The sequence below is a fragment of the Osmia bicornis genome, chromosome 5 (assembly GCF_907164935.1).
Source record: "Osmia bicornis bicornis chromosome 5, iOsmBic2.1, whole genome shotgun sequence".
Lineage (NCBI taxonomy): Eukaryota > Metazoa > Arthropoda > Insecta > Hymenoptera > Megachilidae > Osmia > Osmia bicornis.
The window spans coordinates 2,781,332-2,801,743 of record NC_060220.1 but is presented as its reverse complement, the minus strand read 5'-3'; the positions used below and the strand labels follow the sequence as shown (position 1 = coordinate 2,801,743).

Genomic DNA, 20,412 nt, shown 5'->3' with positions numbered 1-20,412 from the left:
TAGGCGGAGCATAATATGCAAAAACAGATTCTTGAAACCTTGCAACAAGATCATCATAATATTCAAATAAACATAAAACACAATATCGGTGTATAAACGAGTGAAATCTGAGAATCATAAGTTCAAAATGATCTTAACAAAGTATTTCAATATAAATTGACAAGATAACTGATCCAGGAAGCACGTGTTGACGTACGTGGAATTGCATATTAAATATTTCAGTGAGAATCACTGTAACCCATTCCTCTGCAAGTTATCAATGACACAACAATGATAATCTGATAAAGGAAAATGTAACTATGGTTACATCGACAATCGACGACACTATAATGTCGAGACCCATGTATTATTCTGTAACTGAAGAAGTAAAAAGATAACATTGATTGTTAACAGAAAATCGAAGATAGAAGTTAAAAAAAGAAATCCTCGAGATAATCAGATATAAATATCCAGTCTCCATTGTTAGGCTGTTTTGAAAGCCGAATTATATGGACGTTGTACATCGTCACATATTTGGCCGAAATACGAACTGCTCGCATACCGTAACTCGTGTGAGTTTTATTGTAAATGACGGCTAAGTTTTACGTTTTTCAAAGGTCCAATGTTACGCAACTTTCAAATTTTATGATAACAAGTTTGTAGATAGTGTGGACTCGATTTTTAAACGACCGCGCTATTCGTTCAGCCTTCTGGACTGTTTTACACTTGGTCATTGTTTAAATGGGGAATGAAGAAAAGATAATACTGTTTCCATGTTGAATAGGTCACGATATGTGCGCATACATATGTCGGATGGATACAGCACCAGTTCTGTTTAAATCCTGCTCGCTGTAGGCCCTACAATGTAGGGTATCAAGAAATTTGGATTTGAATCTTTCCAATGGAAGCAAGATGGCAGTACAAAATTTGTGTTTCGAACAAAAGAGATATGCTTTTAAAAAGAAACGTATTATAAAATGAAGAATATTAGATACGTGGTTGTATCTAATTTTTATTATTGTTACAGGAGTATGGTAACAATGAAATCATTGACTGTAAATGTTTCAAACATTATTCTTTTTTTTCTCTCTCTTTTTAAAATAATCTACGAAAGGGTATGGACTGCTTTCTTCTTTGTCCTTGTTCAGAGGTATGCACTTTTTTTTTTTTTTTTTTGAAGCACCTTAACCTGTTATTTTTATAAATTTTTTACTTCATTAAAAAACGTAAAGTAGTAATGAAAATTATTAAATTTCAAATGTTATTATCTCGTATTTTGTTATGCAAAACTTTGAAACTTTACTGGCCTCGTTATCCACCCAATATTATGTTGCTTTATATTATTTTATTAATTATTTAGTTAAGCTTTAGTATCTATTAACTTGAGTAGTAAATGGAATTACCATATTTGGCTGATGTGTAATTATGGTATATATAAAGACACATTGGCCGATTACAATTACTTCTTTTTTTTTTAAGATACAGTTGACAAAACCGTAAATAAGCATAATCAAGTAAATGAATCTGCGATTCAATGTAAAAATGTTAAAAATCTATAAAATGGAGTTGCGCGTATGGAAGATTAATTATAAACGCGCGTTCATTGTGGACATATGCAACATATATAGATATATATATATTTATATATATATAAATATAAATAATATATTGTTTACAAATACGAACACAAAGTAGTATGTGCAGTAAGATCCATTCATCCGATTCTCATTGTTAGTCAAGTGAACCGGGAACTTGACGGAATTTCATGGTCGATTTTTTCGAAAATCGAGCCTTGAATGAAAGAAAAAAACATGTCATCTCACATTTTCAATTTAATACTGCACAAGAAATCACCTCCTTTCCGCTTGTACCATAATTTTCGGTACACCATATATACAAAGTGTCCCAAAAAGATTTTCTAATTCTAAAACTGCAGATTTTTCGTGTCGAAAGAAATTAGAATTTATTGGAAAAATTAAAATAGCAGCAAAAATCATTTTATTTCACAATAGAAATTATTTTTCCTCTTAATTCTTGGAAGGGTAGCATCACCCCTTTTGGATTCTCCAAGTTTCTCCAACCTACGCACCCTTTTAACGTAAATTCAAGGTTCCAAAGTGCAAAGTTTTATTAAGCACAACACTTTCAAAATTGCAAAATTAAAAAAACAGAAATATAATTTATTTCTCACAAAAATCTGTAGCTTTTAGATAGTGTAACGTTTTTGAGGCACTTCGTATATGTATCATTTAGTTCCATTTTCCTATGTACAACTATAAATAAGGCTGATACTGTAAATAAGAATTCCGTACATCTCAATCTAAATCGATAGTTGACCGATTAAGGGAATGACCGATTATTATTTTTTCTTTTGTGAATTTCTTTCATCGTTCATTCGTATAATTGTACATCTATTTGCAACTCGTGTGCTATTCCCCAAATATAGTAAAGAAGAGTTTCTTTTCTTCCTTTTTTTCTTTTTCATGCTCCTGCGTATACTGATACAAGTCACGATTATCAGGTAGGGTTTAGAGTAGTAGTTAACAAATGATGTTTTTAATGTATAGACAGACCATTCGCCGTTTTAACGTAAATTCATGGTTCCAAAGTGCAAAGCATTGTTGAGCATAATATTATTTTTTCAAAGTAACAATATTTTATAAGCTTGATGACAAAATTCAATCCAAACTATCTATAAATATATTTATTTTAATTCTTATCTTTGAAACGATGCTTTGAACGAGCAAGAATTAAACGAAATTGCGAAAAGAGGGAATATTACCTGCGTATAATACTTCTTATATATGTACACATCATATGTTCATTGTAAAAAAAAAAAAAGAATTATCGTTAACTCGTTTTTATGTCATTTGACGTCGATGTCAAGCGTAGTGAGGTTGATCGTCACTGGAACAATATATTATTCTATTACAAAGGTTTAGGGAGTGTAATTGTAAATGTACGATATATTAAGGCAATTGCTTGGATAACAAGAAACTTGTGCTCAGTTATTTCATTGTTTGAGAAGGATGTGACTATCCTTGCCTCATGATCGCTCGACGTTGATTAAGAAAGATTTAAAACTTTTTTACATGATTATTATTATATATACCGTTTAGGAAACGATTAATAACACCCACACGCGTGTAATCGTCCGGTTATCATCGTGAATGGGGCGTTTTAGTTAAGCGAATGGCAGATTTTCTAATTCGTCATGATCATTATAGTACAAACAGCAAGTTTCAAGTGTCTGTGTTTGGTGTCACTGTTTCTCTCGATCCCTTTGAATCTACCTTATAAGGAAGGTACACGAAATTTGGTATATTAATTTCATTTAATTTTGTGCAATTATAGAGGACACCATATGTAATAATTCTGGAAAATTATGGGGTACACTGTTTGGGATTAGATTAAAAGCTTCGATCAACTTTGGAAATTAATTATACAATTTGGGTTTGTTGTAAAATCATGCGACCTTCTGTAATAATTTTCCAAAGTGTATTTTATAATTTACAAAAAGGAAAAGGAGGAAAAAGTTAATTTTGAAGAAGTTATTAAATTTTTAACACCTCCATGACTTTGGATGCTAATTTCCAAATAATCCATTCTATAATTTTGCACAATTATTATTTCGGGGCTTCTTTATAAATATCAAAAATTTAAACAAATTCGATGTTCTATTCTCCTGGATTTTCCTTGTAAATAAAATTGTTCATGGTGTATCGCGATTCGAGCTTACAAACCCCACCGTGCTCATGTTTTTGTATGTCTCAAACGTGTACGTGGAAATGAATCATTTCTACCCTTAATCGTTCTAGATCGGATGAAAAACAAAATTGTAAATCGAGCAAAATATATCCATGATAGTTAAAGAATATTACGATACATGTACGAGTGATTCTTCGTGTGTTACCTTGAAAAACAAAAAACAAAAAAAAGACTACACGATGGTAAGATTAATCGTATCGCAACTATCTGTTTAAAAGAATAATTGAAATGTTTAAGAAAATTGTTGATCGGTGAAGAATGCAATGTGACACAAACAGACGGCACTACAGAATTCGCTAAACGTGTTTAATCTTGATAACATTGTAAATATTACCTTTATTATACATATATTTTATACTCTGCTGTTTGCACATAAGTGATTTTTACAATTTCTTTCTGTAAGTTAAACATACGCTAAAAGAAAAAAAAGCACAATACAACGCGATTATGTGCGGTACATCTTTCTTGTACGTTTATACACGGTGTATCGTTAGGAGCAAAATACTGCGAGAATGTTCTTTTGAATCATTGGCGCGGTCGAATCATGTTATTCAGTTGCATGAACTTGGATACTTATTTCAATGCGAAGCGATCATTTCTCTCTTTTTTTTTTCTTTTTGTCTCATACTATCTTGTAAAGAGAAGAAAGAAAATAGAAACGGATAAAATTTATTATGCGTTTGGAAACATTACGAAGACAGTATTACGCTTCTGCGTAAATGAACCGCATAGTAATATAATAATTATTACTGTTTAGAATAATACGTCCGAGTCGAGAAATCTTTACAATGCAACATATATGGGTCGTTTTCTTCATTTTTCTTTCTTTTTTTATTATTATTGTTATTAAACGTTGGTTCCTCCTTTTTTTTTCAAATGAAATAATAATACGAAAACGACACATATATTTTCATTCGTATCACATGTACAGAACGAATTCGTCGAGTGAATAATCTTTGTACAGGTATAATTTAAAAATCGTGTAACTCGAGTGCTTTCGTCGGGAGCATCGCGCAAATTGCAAAAATTGTAGCTGGTAAGACCGCGAATATGATTCGCAATATTTGATGAGCTTCTCTGAAGAGAAATGCACCTCTGAATTTTTACCTCATTGCTATATTTGACACACTGAGTTACGATGCATAATAAAGTAGAAGAAAAAAACAAATGATAACCGATAAATTAAAAATAATTTATTGCAATCGTTATTAATATACATATATAGTTTCTCAATGAAAATTTTCTTGAATATTTTTATATGTATTATAAACATTACTCCTGTGTGTATATGTGCTGCTCAATTAGAATGTACTAATAATAATAATAAATAATTATACTAACACCAATGTGTGTAAACGAACAGTGATTGTCATAATACAATTTAAGAGGTGTATAGCTCTTCGTAGATTGCCAAAGAATGATAGAAAATATTACCCAATTCCGTTCCTCTGTTCTTCCAAAAGAAAAAAAAAAAACTGAAAAAAAAATTATATGAATTGATATTATACTCTGTGCACAATGAAAGAATAATAATGATAATTCAAGCAGAAATTTATAAAAATGTTTACAGTCAGGTTGCTCCTCGAGCAGTATAGAAGATCATGGAATGTGGGACATAAATTTGACAAACATTCAATTTTCCAGGGACTCATTTTCGACTCTCTAATAAAAGAAAAATAGAAAATTCATTTGTTTTTCTCTTTCTTTGTTTCTAAAATATTTTTCAATTACCATAATCCGGTCTAAGGAATTGCATTCTTGCAGTGATCTCTCTTTTTCTCTGTTTATTAATAAATTCTGTTTTTCGAGTATGAACAAAATAACGAAAATGATGAAACTCTATAAATGCAATTGATACAGAAATATTGTAATGATTGGGATCATGTAACACGTGTAACTTGTGTCAAGACTGAATTACCAAGACTTCGTAGGAGGTGGAACATTTTTGTAAATAATACTGCCTGAAAGAAAATGTATGTAGAAATTATATGAAAAATTACAAACGATTAAGAAACCCTCATTTTGAAATGTATTTTCACCCCCTTTTTCGTATCCTTTTGTCGAAATTGATCGATGATTTCATTGTTTCAATAAAAAAACGAGTATGCTAAGATTAATAAAAATATTTAAAATTACGTGTTATTTATTACACAACAGAGAGTACTTAATTTAATTGCAATAGCCCAGCGGCCTGCGGAGACAGTATTACATACCCTTATCACATTAAATGCTATCACACAACCGACATATCTTCCGAGCTGCGTGTCTGAAAAATGTATTACTTCTGCACCTGAATTGTTCTGCAAACTTCTTGAGCATTTACAGTTAAAGGAAACAAAAGTGTCGATAGGATTTTTCTTTAATGCAGGAAACGATAGTACGACGCTTCGAGATATGTTTGCGAAGTAAAGAAGCGTGAATATTTCTTCGAGTATATTATACATTCGATAAACAAGGCCTTCTTCTTTTTTTAATCGTTTATCTACTATGAAAAAAAAAAGGAAAAATGTTACAACCAGTAACAAGGATTTATTATTCTGTGTAGCTACGAAAAATTGCAACTATACCTTAATTTATAAGTCGAATCGAAACCCCAATTGTCTCGACGACAAAATATCATCGTAATCGAGGAAATAATTTATTCTCTTTTACTGTCGCATTGAAATTGATGACGTTCGATTGAAAAAGGGTAACAAACATAAATTTTAGTCAAAAGAGTTCTTCATTGTTTCTTCTTTTTTTTTCTCTTCTCTTGCATCACGCGCCTTTTTATTCTAATTCTCGGACGAAGAAGGAGGAAGGAAAGAAAGAAGATTATTTATCGTTTGAAATCGCAACAATGATGTACACGCGGATGATATTAATTTGTACCTGTATGAGAAAATAATTGGAAAGGCACGATACTCGAGGCGATCTCAATCAAAGGCACGTGTAATTGATAGACGATGATGATGATACTGATTGTGTACTTCTTAGCAATGATTAAGCACTCCAGTTTGTCTCTCAATTTTTATTCAACATACTGTAGAACCGAACGGTTTAATTAATGTACACAGCGTGGATCAAATCCCAAGCACGTGATCTTTGTAAACGATGATGATGACTATTAATAATGAAAGTAATTTTGTACGCGTGTTTATGTAATGTAATTAGCGGTTATTTAATTAGTTCTTTACAGGGTGGTAAAAATTGTAATTGATTCAGAAGTTTAATATCTTGGCAGGAACTTTTAATAATTAATTAACTAATTTGGAATAGTATTAACATTATGCTAATAATATATAGTATTAGATTGCATTAGGTTATTGCATATTAAGTAGTTCATTTTGAGACATCGGAACTCTGACAGAATTTCATGACATAAAAGTATCTGAAAATGGTACTTATGACACATCAATTTAAAGCTTAAAGTCTGATAAAAATAACCATATAAAAATTTCATTAACATTCTGAATACGAAATAAGTAGTTCTTCGTTAAAGTCGATCAATCTACAACGATTACCAAATTTTCAATTAAAGGACCAGCCATTTTGTATTAAGTATATTAAGAAAACCTTTATATAATTATTTTTAGGAGAGTTCAAGCTTTAAATTGATATGCCATAAGTGGCATTTCGTGATACTTTTAAGTCATGAAAATCTGTCAGAACGTAGACATAACGCTCTTTTTAATAATTGAAAATATTAATTTTCTCACTCGTCTGCTTTTAAAATTCTGAACCTTCTTTTTTTTACCACCTTGTATGATAACGATTTATCAAACGATATTTAATAATTGGTATGAGACTGAACGTTCGTAATAAGCGGTACAAATTAATAATCACGACCTTTTCATAGCTGATTTGACGTTTCATTGTACGGTGCGTGCGATTTGATTCGTACTGCATGAATGTTCGCGAAACGTAGCAACGCAGTACAATTGATAATAATTGAGGTACAGAGGCCAATGTGCGCTTCGATCGAATAGTCGTTTTGCGAATCGGATCAGCAATGTCGCCTAATCATTAGGATCAGTTGAAACGTTTTCTTTTTTTAAGGCTTATCGTTACAACGCAATTAAATAATTAACACTTCTTTCGGAAAGAAATATAGAAAAATATACGTGTCTCTAAGGTAGTTTCTTGAATTATCCGACGATCGTTTCGATGAAACGATCATTTTCGTTGCCACGTGTAAACGTAATTAGGGGATCGAACGGAAATGTGTTTTGAGACCGGTTTTGAAACGAAACGAATCATCTTAAGACATCGATAAAACGATACAATTTGTTCGCGTTTTAACGTCAAAACGATCCACGCTATTGTCGTTTTTGTCGTTCTATACGTGTCGCTATACGGATATCTTGGTCGAAGGATCGAAAGGTTAACGATTAGTTTCTTATCGGTAGTAATTAGTGTACGTTATTCAAATATTAAAGACTTTTTCTTCCATCCGGAGTTCAAGTCGCCGCGTCCTATCGTAATTAAAATGAAAAATGAATGAAATCGAGTTACGTGAACAATGAAAGTGTTTGTTATGGAAACGACGAAATATCGATGTGAAAGGATAAGTGACGTTGATAGAGAAATAAATTAATGAAATTATTAAAATTAAGAGACGGCGTTGAATCGGTCCCGTCCTGACGCTTCCTGAAATTCTTCGGTAAATGTACAGGGTGTTGCAAAATATTGCAACCGAACTTCAGAACCATATGATATTTATCAAAGTAAATAAATAATTGCTAATTCTTGATAAATATGGGTAGAAAAATTATTTAGAGTTCTATAAATTTTTATTGATAAATTAACAAAACTTTGTTATTAAAAATCATAGAAATATTAAATTTCTATCATGATATTTTCACTTGATTTTAGGCCCTGCTGAAATTAATTTCTTAATCTAAAAAATATTATACAGTAACAGCAAAGAAATGATTACAACGTTTGTAAATAATTTATTAAATTAAAATTAGTAATTTTGGTATCTTCGTTTATTTTGGATAAATATCGTATGTTAATGAAGTTTCGTTGCAACTCTTTTTTTTTAATACCCTGTAGATACACATATATGTAAATATACTTACAGATATATACATATATGTATACATATATTAATTGGGTGTTTGATTCGCGTTAATCATTTTAATATCTACAGGCTAAGGGACAGTATGTACAAGGGACAAAGGAATGTGAGATTCTTTTCCTCCATTGCTGCTATACGACAGGCCAGCAGTAATAATCTATTCGATATAGATATCTTCTACCGGGAAAGCAGTCTCGATGAACTTCGTGTAGAACCGATGGAAAGCACGCCTACAAGAAGAATATTACACCCTTACAATCCGGAAATAAGGGGGCCAAAATAGAAATAGAAATAATTTCACATTCACAATCTGATCATGAAATATTGTATGAAAAAAATATACAAAATTCCTAGATAGCATTAATCTCCTCTGCACTATGATTTTTGTAACAAATCACTTCAGGTTTCTCAGAGATATGTAATTTTCTCTTTTTAGAGACAAACTAGCCATTGGAAAGTTTGCGAAAATTTCTAAGGATCTAGGGCTTAATTAATTAATTTAATGATTAATGGATAAGTCATTTTATGCGCATACCCGACAGCTTCGGCAACGGGCCTGGTAGATTCTTGCCCAATGAACACGTGGCAAGCGAACCTTTGCAAGGTAGGATGCTTCGTGATGAAGCCGAGGTAGCGATGATCGCGAGGATGAAACGCACAAAAGGAAACGTTCTTCAGCGAGTAGAAATAATCGTGGCAAGGACCCTGATTCTTCTGCAGAATAAAATTCGTGTAATCGTTGAATAATAACGAAAGTAAACGAAGAGAAATAATGATCACTGTACCCGTGGTTTACTCCTGTCAACCATTCGAAGACCCTGATCGGATACTTCCAAGATACAACTCTGCGATACCGGTGATTCCTGAGAATTTCCAACGATTCTTCGAACAGCTTGACAAACCACCCCTGTACCCTTGTGCGCCAACGTTTCCACGGATCCCAAGTAACCCAGAAGATATCGTTCCCTCTTCACTTTCGGCGCTGACGGATCAAAATCACTGTAATCCATGTCCACCGCGTATGCCGAGGGGAATATACCTTGACGACCTGTTCTCAGGTTCACACCTTCGATCGAATGACAAATAGAATAACTGTTCAAGAATTTATAGAAAATGTTTCATTTAAGCAAAATATTAATATTACTATATTTAACGCTTTGGATAAAATAGATTTCGTTGATTGTAACGTACCTTCGCACCATAGATCATCAGCCTCCTTCTGAACGTAAATAGGATCACCGATTTCAAGATCGATCTCATCGTGATGTCTTGGCACGAATTTGTGGAGTCCTCGATGCGTCGCCTCCAGCAGCTCCAGTTGAGTAAACGGCACACCGCCGCTTCCTTTCAAGTAACATCAAGCAAATATTTAGCTAAAAATGTACAGGGTGGTTCTCTAGCTAGTATACTGAAAGGAAAAAATGCCACAGTAGTATGAATAGACCCAAGCCCTCTTCTGGTGCACCTCCGTGGAAGTATCGATGACAGAAAACGGTTTGGGCCCATTCGTACTGCTGTGCCATTTTTTTCTTTCAGTATACTAGCGAGAGAATCACCCAGTATTAAAATTCAATTTTTTCAAAATCATATTCCTCTGCATCGTTTTAACAAATTCGAGCTCAGGGTAACAGCTGACAATGGTAAATTGTGTCATTGAGAAGTAGATTCACCTATTCCTAAGAACGTGTTAATTCTTATGCAGATTAATAAAATATCTAGGTATCCATTTCTATATTATAGAAATATTATCGATTATAAATATATCGAATAATAGTAATTGAAATCACCTGGTGTACTACTGGGCGACACAGAGTCCGTGTTCTGCAGGGTGTTGCAGGGTATCGGTGACACGCTTTTCGGCCCGTTTTCCGGCGAGTGGGCAGTAGAATGGCCACTGTCAGTCGCCATTCGCTCGCTGTCGGGCGAACTGTCCTCGTGGCGAAGCCTCGAGTGACATTTTCTTAAACTTAAATGCGGTCGTGTGGAACCCGTCGAGCCAGCAGCCGCGTTAAGTTCGTCCGCCAAAGACGACGACGACTGCATGAACATCTGACCAACGGCTACGAGATAAGACAATTTTAATTGATTCGATTAAAAAACGGTAATGCGGTCGTTGATCACCTTAGGTGAGATTTAACATTCTCGATTTATGTTCTTCGAATTGTTAACTGCGATCGTGATGATCGCAATAATCACAGGTGAAATAAATCTCGATCGGAGAGGACCTCGAACGCACAAGTGTGACGTAAGTAAATGTCATTATGGATTTTCTTTCGCTGCGGTCGTCGATTCTGCGGTTGAATGCGTGATATCGTCAAGATCGGGATGAGAAAACACGTAAAACGTATCGTCGATTCGTGATTCAGATTATGTTCCACGTTAAGGTCAAAATGATAGGACATTTTATATACTTGTGTATTTCGTATAATTGTTATAACACCCTTTATATTGTGTATATTGCAAGAGGGAAGTTAGAGGAAAAGATTCAAACATAAAATCGAAATTGATTTTCCTTAGCAATTTTCATCTTTATTATATAAATTAAATTTAAATATGATGGATAGACTACTCGTCGACAGTAGTGCAGCTATGAGAGGTCAGAAGGGTCAGCTGACCCTTTAAAGAATTAAAAACCTTATTATAATAAATAAAAATGAAGAAAATTAAATTAAATTAAATTAGAACGCACCACTGGGACTACTACTGCCTTCATTGGGGTTCCTAATTGGAGGGGGCAGAGTGTAGGGCTGGTCCTTCTCTTCCATTAGAAATTATTAGAGTAATAATTAACTGTTATAGATGAATCTATGTTTGAACAGTATTTACTACTTACATTTTTTTGTTTTAGGTATTTCCGGTAGTCTTCGACGTCTACGCTCGGTACCACCGCTTCCTGGACGATTCGAGGGCACATGTTCCGGTGTCGGCCAGGAACTGAGGCTCGAACAGGAATCACCAACGTCACTGAACACACTGTCTCTACCACCGTTACCGGAAACGGTAGTGCTACCTCCGCCAGGACCCGGTCCACCGACGCCTGCCGATCGACCCCTGCTGCTCAGTCCACCGAACAAGCTAATGTCACCCAAGGGTAGTCGTGTAGTGAGCTAAGCTACCTTTCATCATGCCGTTCAAAGTGTAATTGTTTTTCTTTTCTTTATTGGAATATTCAGGAATTATCATTGTCATAAAATAGTTCGTTCCCTTACGCATGCGACTTTCTAACAAAATCATTCAAAGGCTTGCATCTAAAATGATGAATAAATGAAGTATACAGGATGTTTTCAATCTGGTGACAAAGAAGGATGAATGTACATTTAATAAAATAATTTTTAACAAAAAATACAACCGACTTCGAAATGCACTAAAAAGTATGAAATAATTTCCATTTTCCTAATGAAATAATTTCTATTTCATTTATACAAATACCCAACAGCTATTGATAAAACCTATTTACTCGTTAAATAGTATACTAAATACATTTCAACCTTTTCGGAGGCGGCGCAAAATTAAAAACTTTTCTTCTACTAGGAAGATCCTAGTTCAGACGTCGGTAGCCTATCAAATCATTATTGGCAGCGTCGTATATTCGGGTATTTTTATGTATACTGATTGAATTGAGTAACCTCCTCCTTTTCGAAGTCAGTTAAAAAGGAGCCGAAAATGTAGAGTGACATTTTTTCGTAACTTAAATTTGAGAAAATGTTTACTAGGAAATAAAATATTATAAAATGTTCTTAATGAATATGCTTTATTGTTTTTCAGTAAAAGAAATCTAATCTTCTGGGTATAAGGAAGTAAGTACTATCACATCCACATGCAAGTTCATTTTAAACATAGTGCATTTCTAATATTGAAATAATATCAGTAGGATTTTCTTTATCAGGAGGGATTAGGGTGAAAATAATTTTAACTTTAAGAATTCATAAAAGGGATTGATTAAAAATGTCTCAACTAATAGTAGAAAACTGTTCTCTGCATGCTGAATTTAAGTTTAGTATTAAAATTGAATAGAAAAGAAAAATTCCACACTTTTAATCTTATTGTTAGTCAAAAGTTACAGAGGTTTCAATTTTGCTATAGAAAGTCTATGGGTCGCACATTTTAGCTTCGGGGTCCTTGACAACCCTGATGCCATAATGTCGATATGCAGTATCGCAGGTGCTTCGGGTTTCCTAACACCCCAAGCCATCGGTTAATGCGCCATCTATATAATAGCGGCGCAAACTATTCGTTAACTTACCGACTGTCGAAAGTTCAGTCGATAAGTCGGTAATTTGTTGAGTAGTTTCCGCCACTTTTCTATAGATGGGGCATTCTCAAAATATAAATTTGTCAAATAATTATTCTAATTATTGTACTGTTATAAAACATTTAGTGTGTTAAAAGAGTTATGAATATAAAAATTAAAAAGAAGCACATGTTACCGATGGTAAACCATCAACGCTAACAAGTTTCAGCACTTTGTCGTCCGATGGCGCTAGCAGTACTGTCTTCGCGGTTAAATCAAAATCGTATTAAAGTAACATGAATATATTTTCACTTTTATTGCTTTTAACATACTAAATGTAATTTAATTAAAGAGCTCTAACAAAGTATTAGAGAAGTAAGCAAAATTTTATTTAACTACAGCAGAGAAATTTTTCTTTTCTATTAAATTCTGAAGATCACATCATTTCTCAATTAATATCATCTTTAGAAGAACAAAGGAAAGTTGCATGATTATAAATAAAATTGACTGCACTCCATTTTTACTCCCAGAATTAATATAAAACGATACTACTATAAAAATAAGTCTGACAACTTTTATGTTCCCCACTTTTCTTTAGTAAAACGGACAGAAAGATGAAAATTACGAGCGATTCATAGAAAAATCTAAATCTAATAACTAGAATCAATGCTCGCATACCAAAAAAAGAAACGGTACACTTACGAGGTTACCAACCTAAAGTCGCTGTCCGCTACAATGGAACAATTGTGATCGAGATCTTCGCTATCGTCCCCGGAAGTGTGTCCACTCTGATTGTCGTGTCGATGTATGACCACCACTTCCTCGTCCTCGGAATCGCCAGCGACCCCGTCACAAGATCTCCCGACCTCTGCGTCGCTACCTTGCGACGAGGTCGGGGAATCGTCTATCATCACATCGTGAACTAATCTGTTGGTAAGAAAAATTTACAGAGTCGTTAGTATTGAAACGTGTCAAGGATAGCCATTTTTATTAAAGTCTTTCAATTCATATTTTAAACTATAAGAATCTACATGTACGGTGGATGTTGACAATGGTATTGGTAGGGTTCCAAGCATCCTCTTCAGATTTTAATGAGGTTTTGCGTGTTAACAGATCATGGTTATTATGAAATCTTCTATATATGGTTTGGGGCGTAGGTGGTCAGTGAAGGTATTAAATGTTAAAGTTCCAGTAGTTTTTGAGCTAAGCAATTTTCGACCCAAGTACTTTAACAATTTTTTATAGAGAATAATAATATACAGCAAATAACACCATGGAAAATATAAAATTCTAAAAAAAGTTCCAGTAGTTTTAAAGTATAAGGGCTTTTCTAAAACTGCATATAGAGGGAATTTGTAATAACACATTCTCCTTTCATATGCATAGAAAAATTTTTTTTAATTTTTTCAAATATAAGTTTAGGTCTGAAATGGCCCCATATATACCATTCGAGGATTGGACATTTTTTATTTTTACAATTAGGAATTCTTCTGTTTTGTTTGTAGAGACTGTATCTAATATAACGATTGATTGAAGTTTTGCAGAGAATCTAATGTGTCACTTTAGTACTTCTTCTGTTAAAGTATTATCCATTTAAAGTGCAAGTGGATCAGAGCTGACTCTCGAGGAACACTTCGTCACGAGGAAGAAACACTCGAATACCATTCGACCAACAGGTAAAAGACGATATTATCATAACACGTTGCGAGAGAAAGTGGTAGATTTAACCCCTTAAAAAAATCAAAGATTCATTTGAAGAATTCATGATTCCTCCTAGAAAGCTTAAGTAGTATAAATCGTAAGAGATTTTATGTCTACTTCTATTTACGAATCTCGAGAACTTACGAGGGATTCGTCGTAGCAAAGAAATGGGGGCGAACGATTAGATAATTAACGATAAAAACTGAGTCGCAACTCTGATCCATTAATAGCATGGTTCGTATAAAACACGAGTAATCATGAGGGACAAGTGAATTGAAAATCATTTCGCTTACGCGACATCGCTCGTATCGATTTTATTTTATTCCTTTTTAGCTGTCGTGTCTTCTAACGTAAATATGGAAATTAAATCAACGCGTATACTTTACGTTGATAAATTATTTTGAAAAAAAATTAAAGTTTGAAATTTTCTATTTTTCAATCTTCTCGAATATCGTATGAATAATTTGAAAAGAAATTACCATAGTGATTTTTAGTTTTTCTTAATTGAAATACAATTCTTATTCCATTTCATAGTGATGTAACAGGCAGTATTAATGAAATTAACTGTAATCAATTTGCAACCTTAATTAATTATCTGTTGGCAATCGTAAGAAGCGAAGGTATACTCGGTATAAATGAAAGAAATATTTTATACCACTATCTTTTCGCATTGAATTTATTTCACGTACAAGGAACAGCATCGACCGCGCCTCCACGGTTTATCTTTTCGATGCACCTATGCGGTACTCCCATAATCTCCTCCCCAAAGTGTACCTCGTCCACTCTAAACTGCATTAAATAATAAATACATAATGCAACTTGCCTCCTATCCAATTCCATTACACCCCAAAGAAAAAAAAAAAAAATGCAAAAATACCATCGGAACGTCCTGTTGCAATAAATTGCAATTTCGATTAGATTGTCCTAAATTATTAAAAGATCCAGATCTTCAAATAGAAATCAACATACACATTATATATACACATGTTAATAATGTAGTCGTTTGAACACTGCAAAGTGCATCAGTTATGATTTTATACAAAAATTTAACTGCATTTTTATTCTCCAGTTATATCGCACGAATTTGCAACGTAAACGTTCCTCGATAATAAATCATTCTATAAAAGATCTCAACTGCCCCAAAGAAATTATTTTTTAAAGAAATATGTAAAAATCCTGTCACGGTCTCTTTAATGCAACCCCATCATTTTATCCCTGCAGAAGAACCTATGCAACCCCCTTGGAGAAAGGAGAAATCATCTAGGTCATTAGACATGGCCAGTGGTTTCCTTATGAATCATGTTCCCTCTGAATGCAAGACACGCGCGATCATGCAAAGAAGAAACGAGTACGCTTTACTCACGTGTAATTCGAAAGGGGTGCTTTCAGATGCTGCGGAAGTCTCTCGAAGTACTGCCGAAATTCCTCGAACTCGGTGTCGGCCATTCTGTTAGCGAACGGTTGTGAAACGACGTGGGGTCGGTCCTGAAGGCGGCCGTGACGGCCTGCAGGAGAGCTGCTCGTCGACCCCCGGAATACGTACGGGCCAAGATGTCGCTGACGTTGAGGACGACGTAGCGCGACGACGACCGCTTCGACGCCGCTCGCAACGCCCTATTGATTCCTGCGTCGTGAGCGTCGCGCACACCCCCGCGTGCACCACACGATTTTCCATCCACGCCGCGCCGCCAGGAAATCGAACGAGAGAAGCCAAAACGTTGCTCGACTCGAGCCGAGTCACGGTTTGCTCGATTTAACCCCAGAAAAATCGAAGATTTTTCTCTATTTCGAAGAATTTCCCGGGTTAATTTCACCCAATATATGATCTTATTATTTACTGTTCCTTGGAAATTTTTTGGAATTTTGTTCTTTTAGGGTGTACCTTTTAACGTGTGACTTCCGTGTCGCCCCTATTTGGGTGATACTTGAATTTTTTAAAATCCATATGATTGGGAATTTGTTGACTTATTTAATTAGAAGTACAAATATTAGATATTTGAAATTATGAGTGATAGGGGAGGTTGTTCAGAATAAAAATACTACTGAGAGGGTGAATTTTTTTAACTTACAAAACGTATACAAAGATATTACCCTAAAGTTAAATATACAATTTTTATATGAAAGAGTAATTTTTAAGGGAGCAGTGTAAAATTTTTAAAAAGAAAATAATTAAATTAAAATTAGGACTCTCTATGGCCCACCGTCCGAGGGTTACTAGTATTTAAGGAAAAAGCCTATTTTAACTAGTACAAAAATGCTTCAGAGGGTGTTGGCAAAATTGGAAACATTCATTTTTAACGAAGATGGTTTATTCACGGAAGAAGGATGCGAAGTGTTTCGAAAATAAACTAAATATTTCCGTATCACTTTCTATTTATTATAAGCTTGATATTAGAGTAGCTTATGAAGTAATATTCAATAATCAAATTTTTGTTTATTTTAGATTTTTATTTTATCAAATATTTCATCTTTTCAAATCACGTAAATATTCAATGGTTCGGAGTTGCAGAACACTCTCCTAAAGTTTCATGATCTATTTTCAAATCACCCTGTATATTTTTAAAGGAATATTAATTTCTCTCCCGAATGATGCTCATGCCTCGTGTATCGAAAATATATTTTACGATGCAAGCAGGAAACCAGTTAACGATAATAGGACGTTCAGTGTAAAAGGGTAGTCGATACAGACGACTTGGGAGGAGTAATTAATGTCGATTAATCAAGTTAAGAAAGTTACCAGCTTGAAAGTTTGAAGAGGCACAGTTTATAATCTATCGTACAATATCCTATTTCTTCTTCTTAATTTTAAATTGGGTCAATAAATATAATATATTCAACTTTCAATGTTATATTCGAAACATTCGTTTGAGTAAATAGAATTTAAGCCGAGATTAAATTGCATTTATACGTTAAATTTCTTCAATTATTACTTGACAGTAGAACTACTAATCAGTCAGAATTAGGCTTAAGGTTTCTTATTTTAAATTAACAGTGTTCACCTTTTTAGGAAAATAGTGGGCCATGTATAGTTCCATTCTTCTATGTATAGATATCATTATAAATATCCAATTAAATGGAACTTTTAATTTCTTTTCTCGAAGAATCTCAATACAGAGCGGCCACTTCAAACGATTTCATCGATTAGAGAAAAATAGTTGAGATGGCCAGTCGTTTGCAAACAGGGAGATCCTCTTGGACCTCCCTCTCAGCACGAATAAATGGCGCTGATTCAGGAAAAGAATCGAAGACGACGAATGGAGAAAGAAACATTTCTACGCACTGAATAAAACAGGAATGTAATTATTTCTTTTTATTTTTTTTGTCACATCAACTACAAGGTTATTAGCGACATCAAGGAGTAGGTAAAGCTTACATTATCTGTTCTATCAGTTTGGTACCTTTTATAAATTTAAATAAGTCCTGAATTTTACTATTTTTTAAGTTGTCCTTGAGTGAAGATTCTAGTTTATGTTTGTTGCGGAGGAAATCATATTTAGTATGATTTCACATTCTTCACATTGGGGAGCTGGAGTTTTGATAATCTGTAGGAGTGAGTAATTCTAAGAATGGCCAATTTTAATTTTTGAGATGGCCACTTGTTCTCTTCTGAGTACTTAGTTGTTAGTCGAAAATTGGTATCGAAACATTCCACTCAGAAATGAACTATAATATCTCAGATGATTACAACCCTCGGATGATAGAGCTGAATGGTACTAATTAAAATTTAAATTCAATCAGTAATTTGTTTTATCGTATTATCCTTCTAATATATAGAACCATTCACAAAAGCTTTCTTCACTCTATGAACGAGTACTAAATTCTATATCTTTGATCTTGATCTGAAAGTTATTCAAAGTACAATGGAACATTCAATTTCGAGCTTAAAGGGTCAAAGAAGATATCTCATTTTGCGGGTTCTCTACAAATGAAACTCTAGATCTTGAAATGCGGGTGGTTGCAGATATTAACAGACGTTATCACTTATAAAAATATTGTAATTACTTAGTAACTGGGCTGTTGTATCTCTAGAAAGAAATGTCATTAAGAAAAATTAAATGGTGTCAAAGAGAGCATCAGCTGATGCACCTGTTGGTTCTAAACGTGGGGGCGTTTCAAAGATTTCAAAGAGTTCAAGGTCACCATTACTTTTTTAAATATTATTATATACTTTGTTATATATCAATTGAAACGTTTTTTTATTCTCTACAACAAAGTATTAAGGTACTTGGTTCGAAAATTAATTGATTTAAAAATTATCTTAGGGAGAGACTTGGACTTTTCCAATTTGAAAAATTTTTTTTGGAATTTTATAGTTTCCTTGGCATCATTTGCTGCGTATTGTTATTCTCTATAAATAATTATTAAGGTACTTGGGTTGAAAATTGATTAGTTCAAAAGATATCTTAGGGAGAGACCACTAGGTTCTCCCTGTCTCTCCCTAAGATATCTTTTGAACTAATCAATTTTCAACCCAAGTACCTTAATAATTATTTATAGAGAATAACAATACGCAGCAAATGATGCCAAGGAAACTATAAAATTCCAAAAAAAATTTTTTGAAACTGGAAAAGCCTAAGTCTCTTCCTCAAAATGCATTATCGACCCAAGTACCTTAATACATGGGTCAATGTTAACCTGTATAAACTGGACTAGGGTTAAAAACATCTGAAAAGACTCATCGTCAGAAACGATTTAATGGCTGACAAACATGACGATAAACGAAAGATCCATTTCGCAGATCGAACGATACTTTCAATTCTCTTAATGCCACAAGGAACGCTCGGTATAATTTAGCGAGGGTAAAGCTGGATGGTAGCTGATAGCGGTAAGTGATGGACATTGGTAATGTGCTGCATCTGCTTTGCCAAGAATCGAGAAGTAGCTTCTTCTCGAGCTTTTATTAAACACCACCCTTTGTTCCGAGGAAAGAAATACAAAGGGAGAACGATTGTCTTGTTGAAAAAAAAATTCAATTCTCTAAAGAAGACTACACTTTTCGGAAACACTTCCTCGTCCAAAGACGCGTTTGACATTTATCGAGACACTATTTGATTTCCTTTGATTTTACAAGCGAGAAAAGAAAAATATTAGAAATTGGAAAGAATGTAAATTTTCAATAATGTTCTTAATTAAAAATATCAAAACATCAATGTCATTGTACCTTGGTCAGCTTAATTAATATTTGAAAATTTATATCATTATCAAGTTTTTAAATCGCCTCAGGAAACCATTTATGGAAGTAAATTTGCAAATTCAAAATTCGCTAAAATGAAAGTATTAGAAAAAAAGGAAACAACTAAGACAACGCAGGAATGCGTGTCTTTTTCCTGGTCAACCAATTTCACTTGGCCCAGAAACCTACAGGGAGAACTTTCCCGATCCATGTGCGAATCGAAGGAAGGGACTGGTGACAAGAAAAAAAAAAGCCTCTTTCATGGGATCTTGCAATCTCTTCTCTCGTACATCGTCTTCGACTCTTGCACCTCCCACGTTTTGTAGGTTCCAGTGACGTCACGCAGAATATACATTCAGCAAGCGGCGCACAGTTACAGTTAAATGGGGTGAGCCAACACTCCTCTTCAACCCCATGAAAAGTCTTATCCGACCAATGGGGAAACCTCGTACTACTGTGCGCCGACCAATCGCGAACAGATTGTCATTGAGAAGAATC

General features: G+C 33.9%; 2 protein-coding genes and 2 long non-coding RNA genes across 12 annotated transcripts in view; 3 read left to right on the top strand and 1 right to left on the bottom strand.

The window, feature by feature from the left end:
- Positions 1-5,263, top strand: part of LOC114876900 (neuronal PAS domain-containing protein 2-like) — a 61,040-nt gene extending 55,777 nt beyond the window's left edge. For all 3 annotated transcript variants that reach the window (XM_029188814.2, XM_029188813.2, XM_029188815.2), the window contains one exon: positions 4-5,263. In XM_029188814.2, the coding sequence (XP_029044647.1) occupies positions 4-96 (93 nt within the window). In that variant the 3' untranslated portion in view covers positions 97-5,263. The remainder of the gene's footprint in view (positions 1-3) is intronic.
- Positions 1,072-16,195, bottom strand: LOC114876893 (JNK-interacting protein 1). Of its 5 annotated transcripts, XR_003789465.2 has the most exons (9): positions 16,105-16,195; positions 13,743-13,967; positions 11,643-11,884; positions 10,597-10,869; positions 10,001-10,153; positions 9,595-9,875; positions 9,345-9,523; positions 6,315-9,039; positions 1,072-6,232 (listed from the first exon to the last, which is right to left on the bottom strand). XR_003789465.2 is itself a non-coding variant. In XM_029188798.2 (8 exons), exons 1-8 carry the CDS (start codon positions 16,185-16,187, stop codon positions 8,967-8,969), a joined length of 1,509 nt encoding a protein of 502 aa, XP_029044631.1. In that variant the 5' UTR covers positions 16,188-16,195; the 3' UTR covers positions 1,072-8,966. The 5 variants fall into 5 exon arrangements, 4 of the variants coding, with proteins under 4 accessions (XP_029044631.1, XP_029044634.1, XP_029044632.1 ...); XM_029188798.2 differs by having other exon boundaries at positions 1,072-9,039; XM_029188801.2 differs by having other exon boundaries at positions 1,072-9,039; positions 11,643-11,863.
- Positions 11,830-13,736, top strand: LOC114876894. The gene is made up of 3 exons (XR_003789466.2): positions 11,830-11,947; positions 12,575-12,606; positions 13,639-13,736. It is a non-coding gene; the product is annotated as an uncharacterized LOC114876894 (long non-coding RNA).
- On the top strand, positions 13,889-16,216 carry LOC114876895. Of its 3 annotated transcripts, none has more exons than XR_003789467.2 (3): positions 13,889-13,973; positions 14,624-14,716; positions 16,131-16,216. It is a non-coding gene; the product is annotated as an uncharacterized LOC114876895 (long non-coding RNA). The 3 variants fall into 3 exon arrangements; XR_003789468.2 differs by having other exon boundaries at positions 13,890-13,973; positions 14,640-14,716; XR_006829448.1 differs by having other exon boundaries at positions 13,897-13,973; positions 14,577-14,716.
- The last annotated feature ends 4,196 nt before the right edge of the window (positions 16,217-20,412 follow it).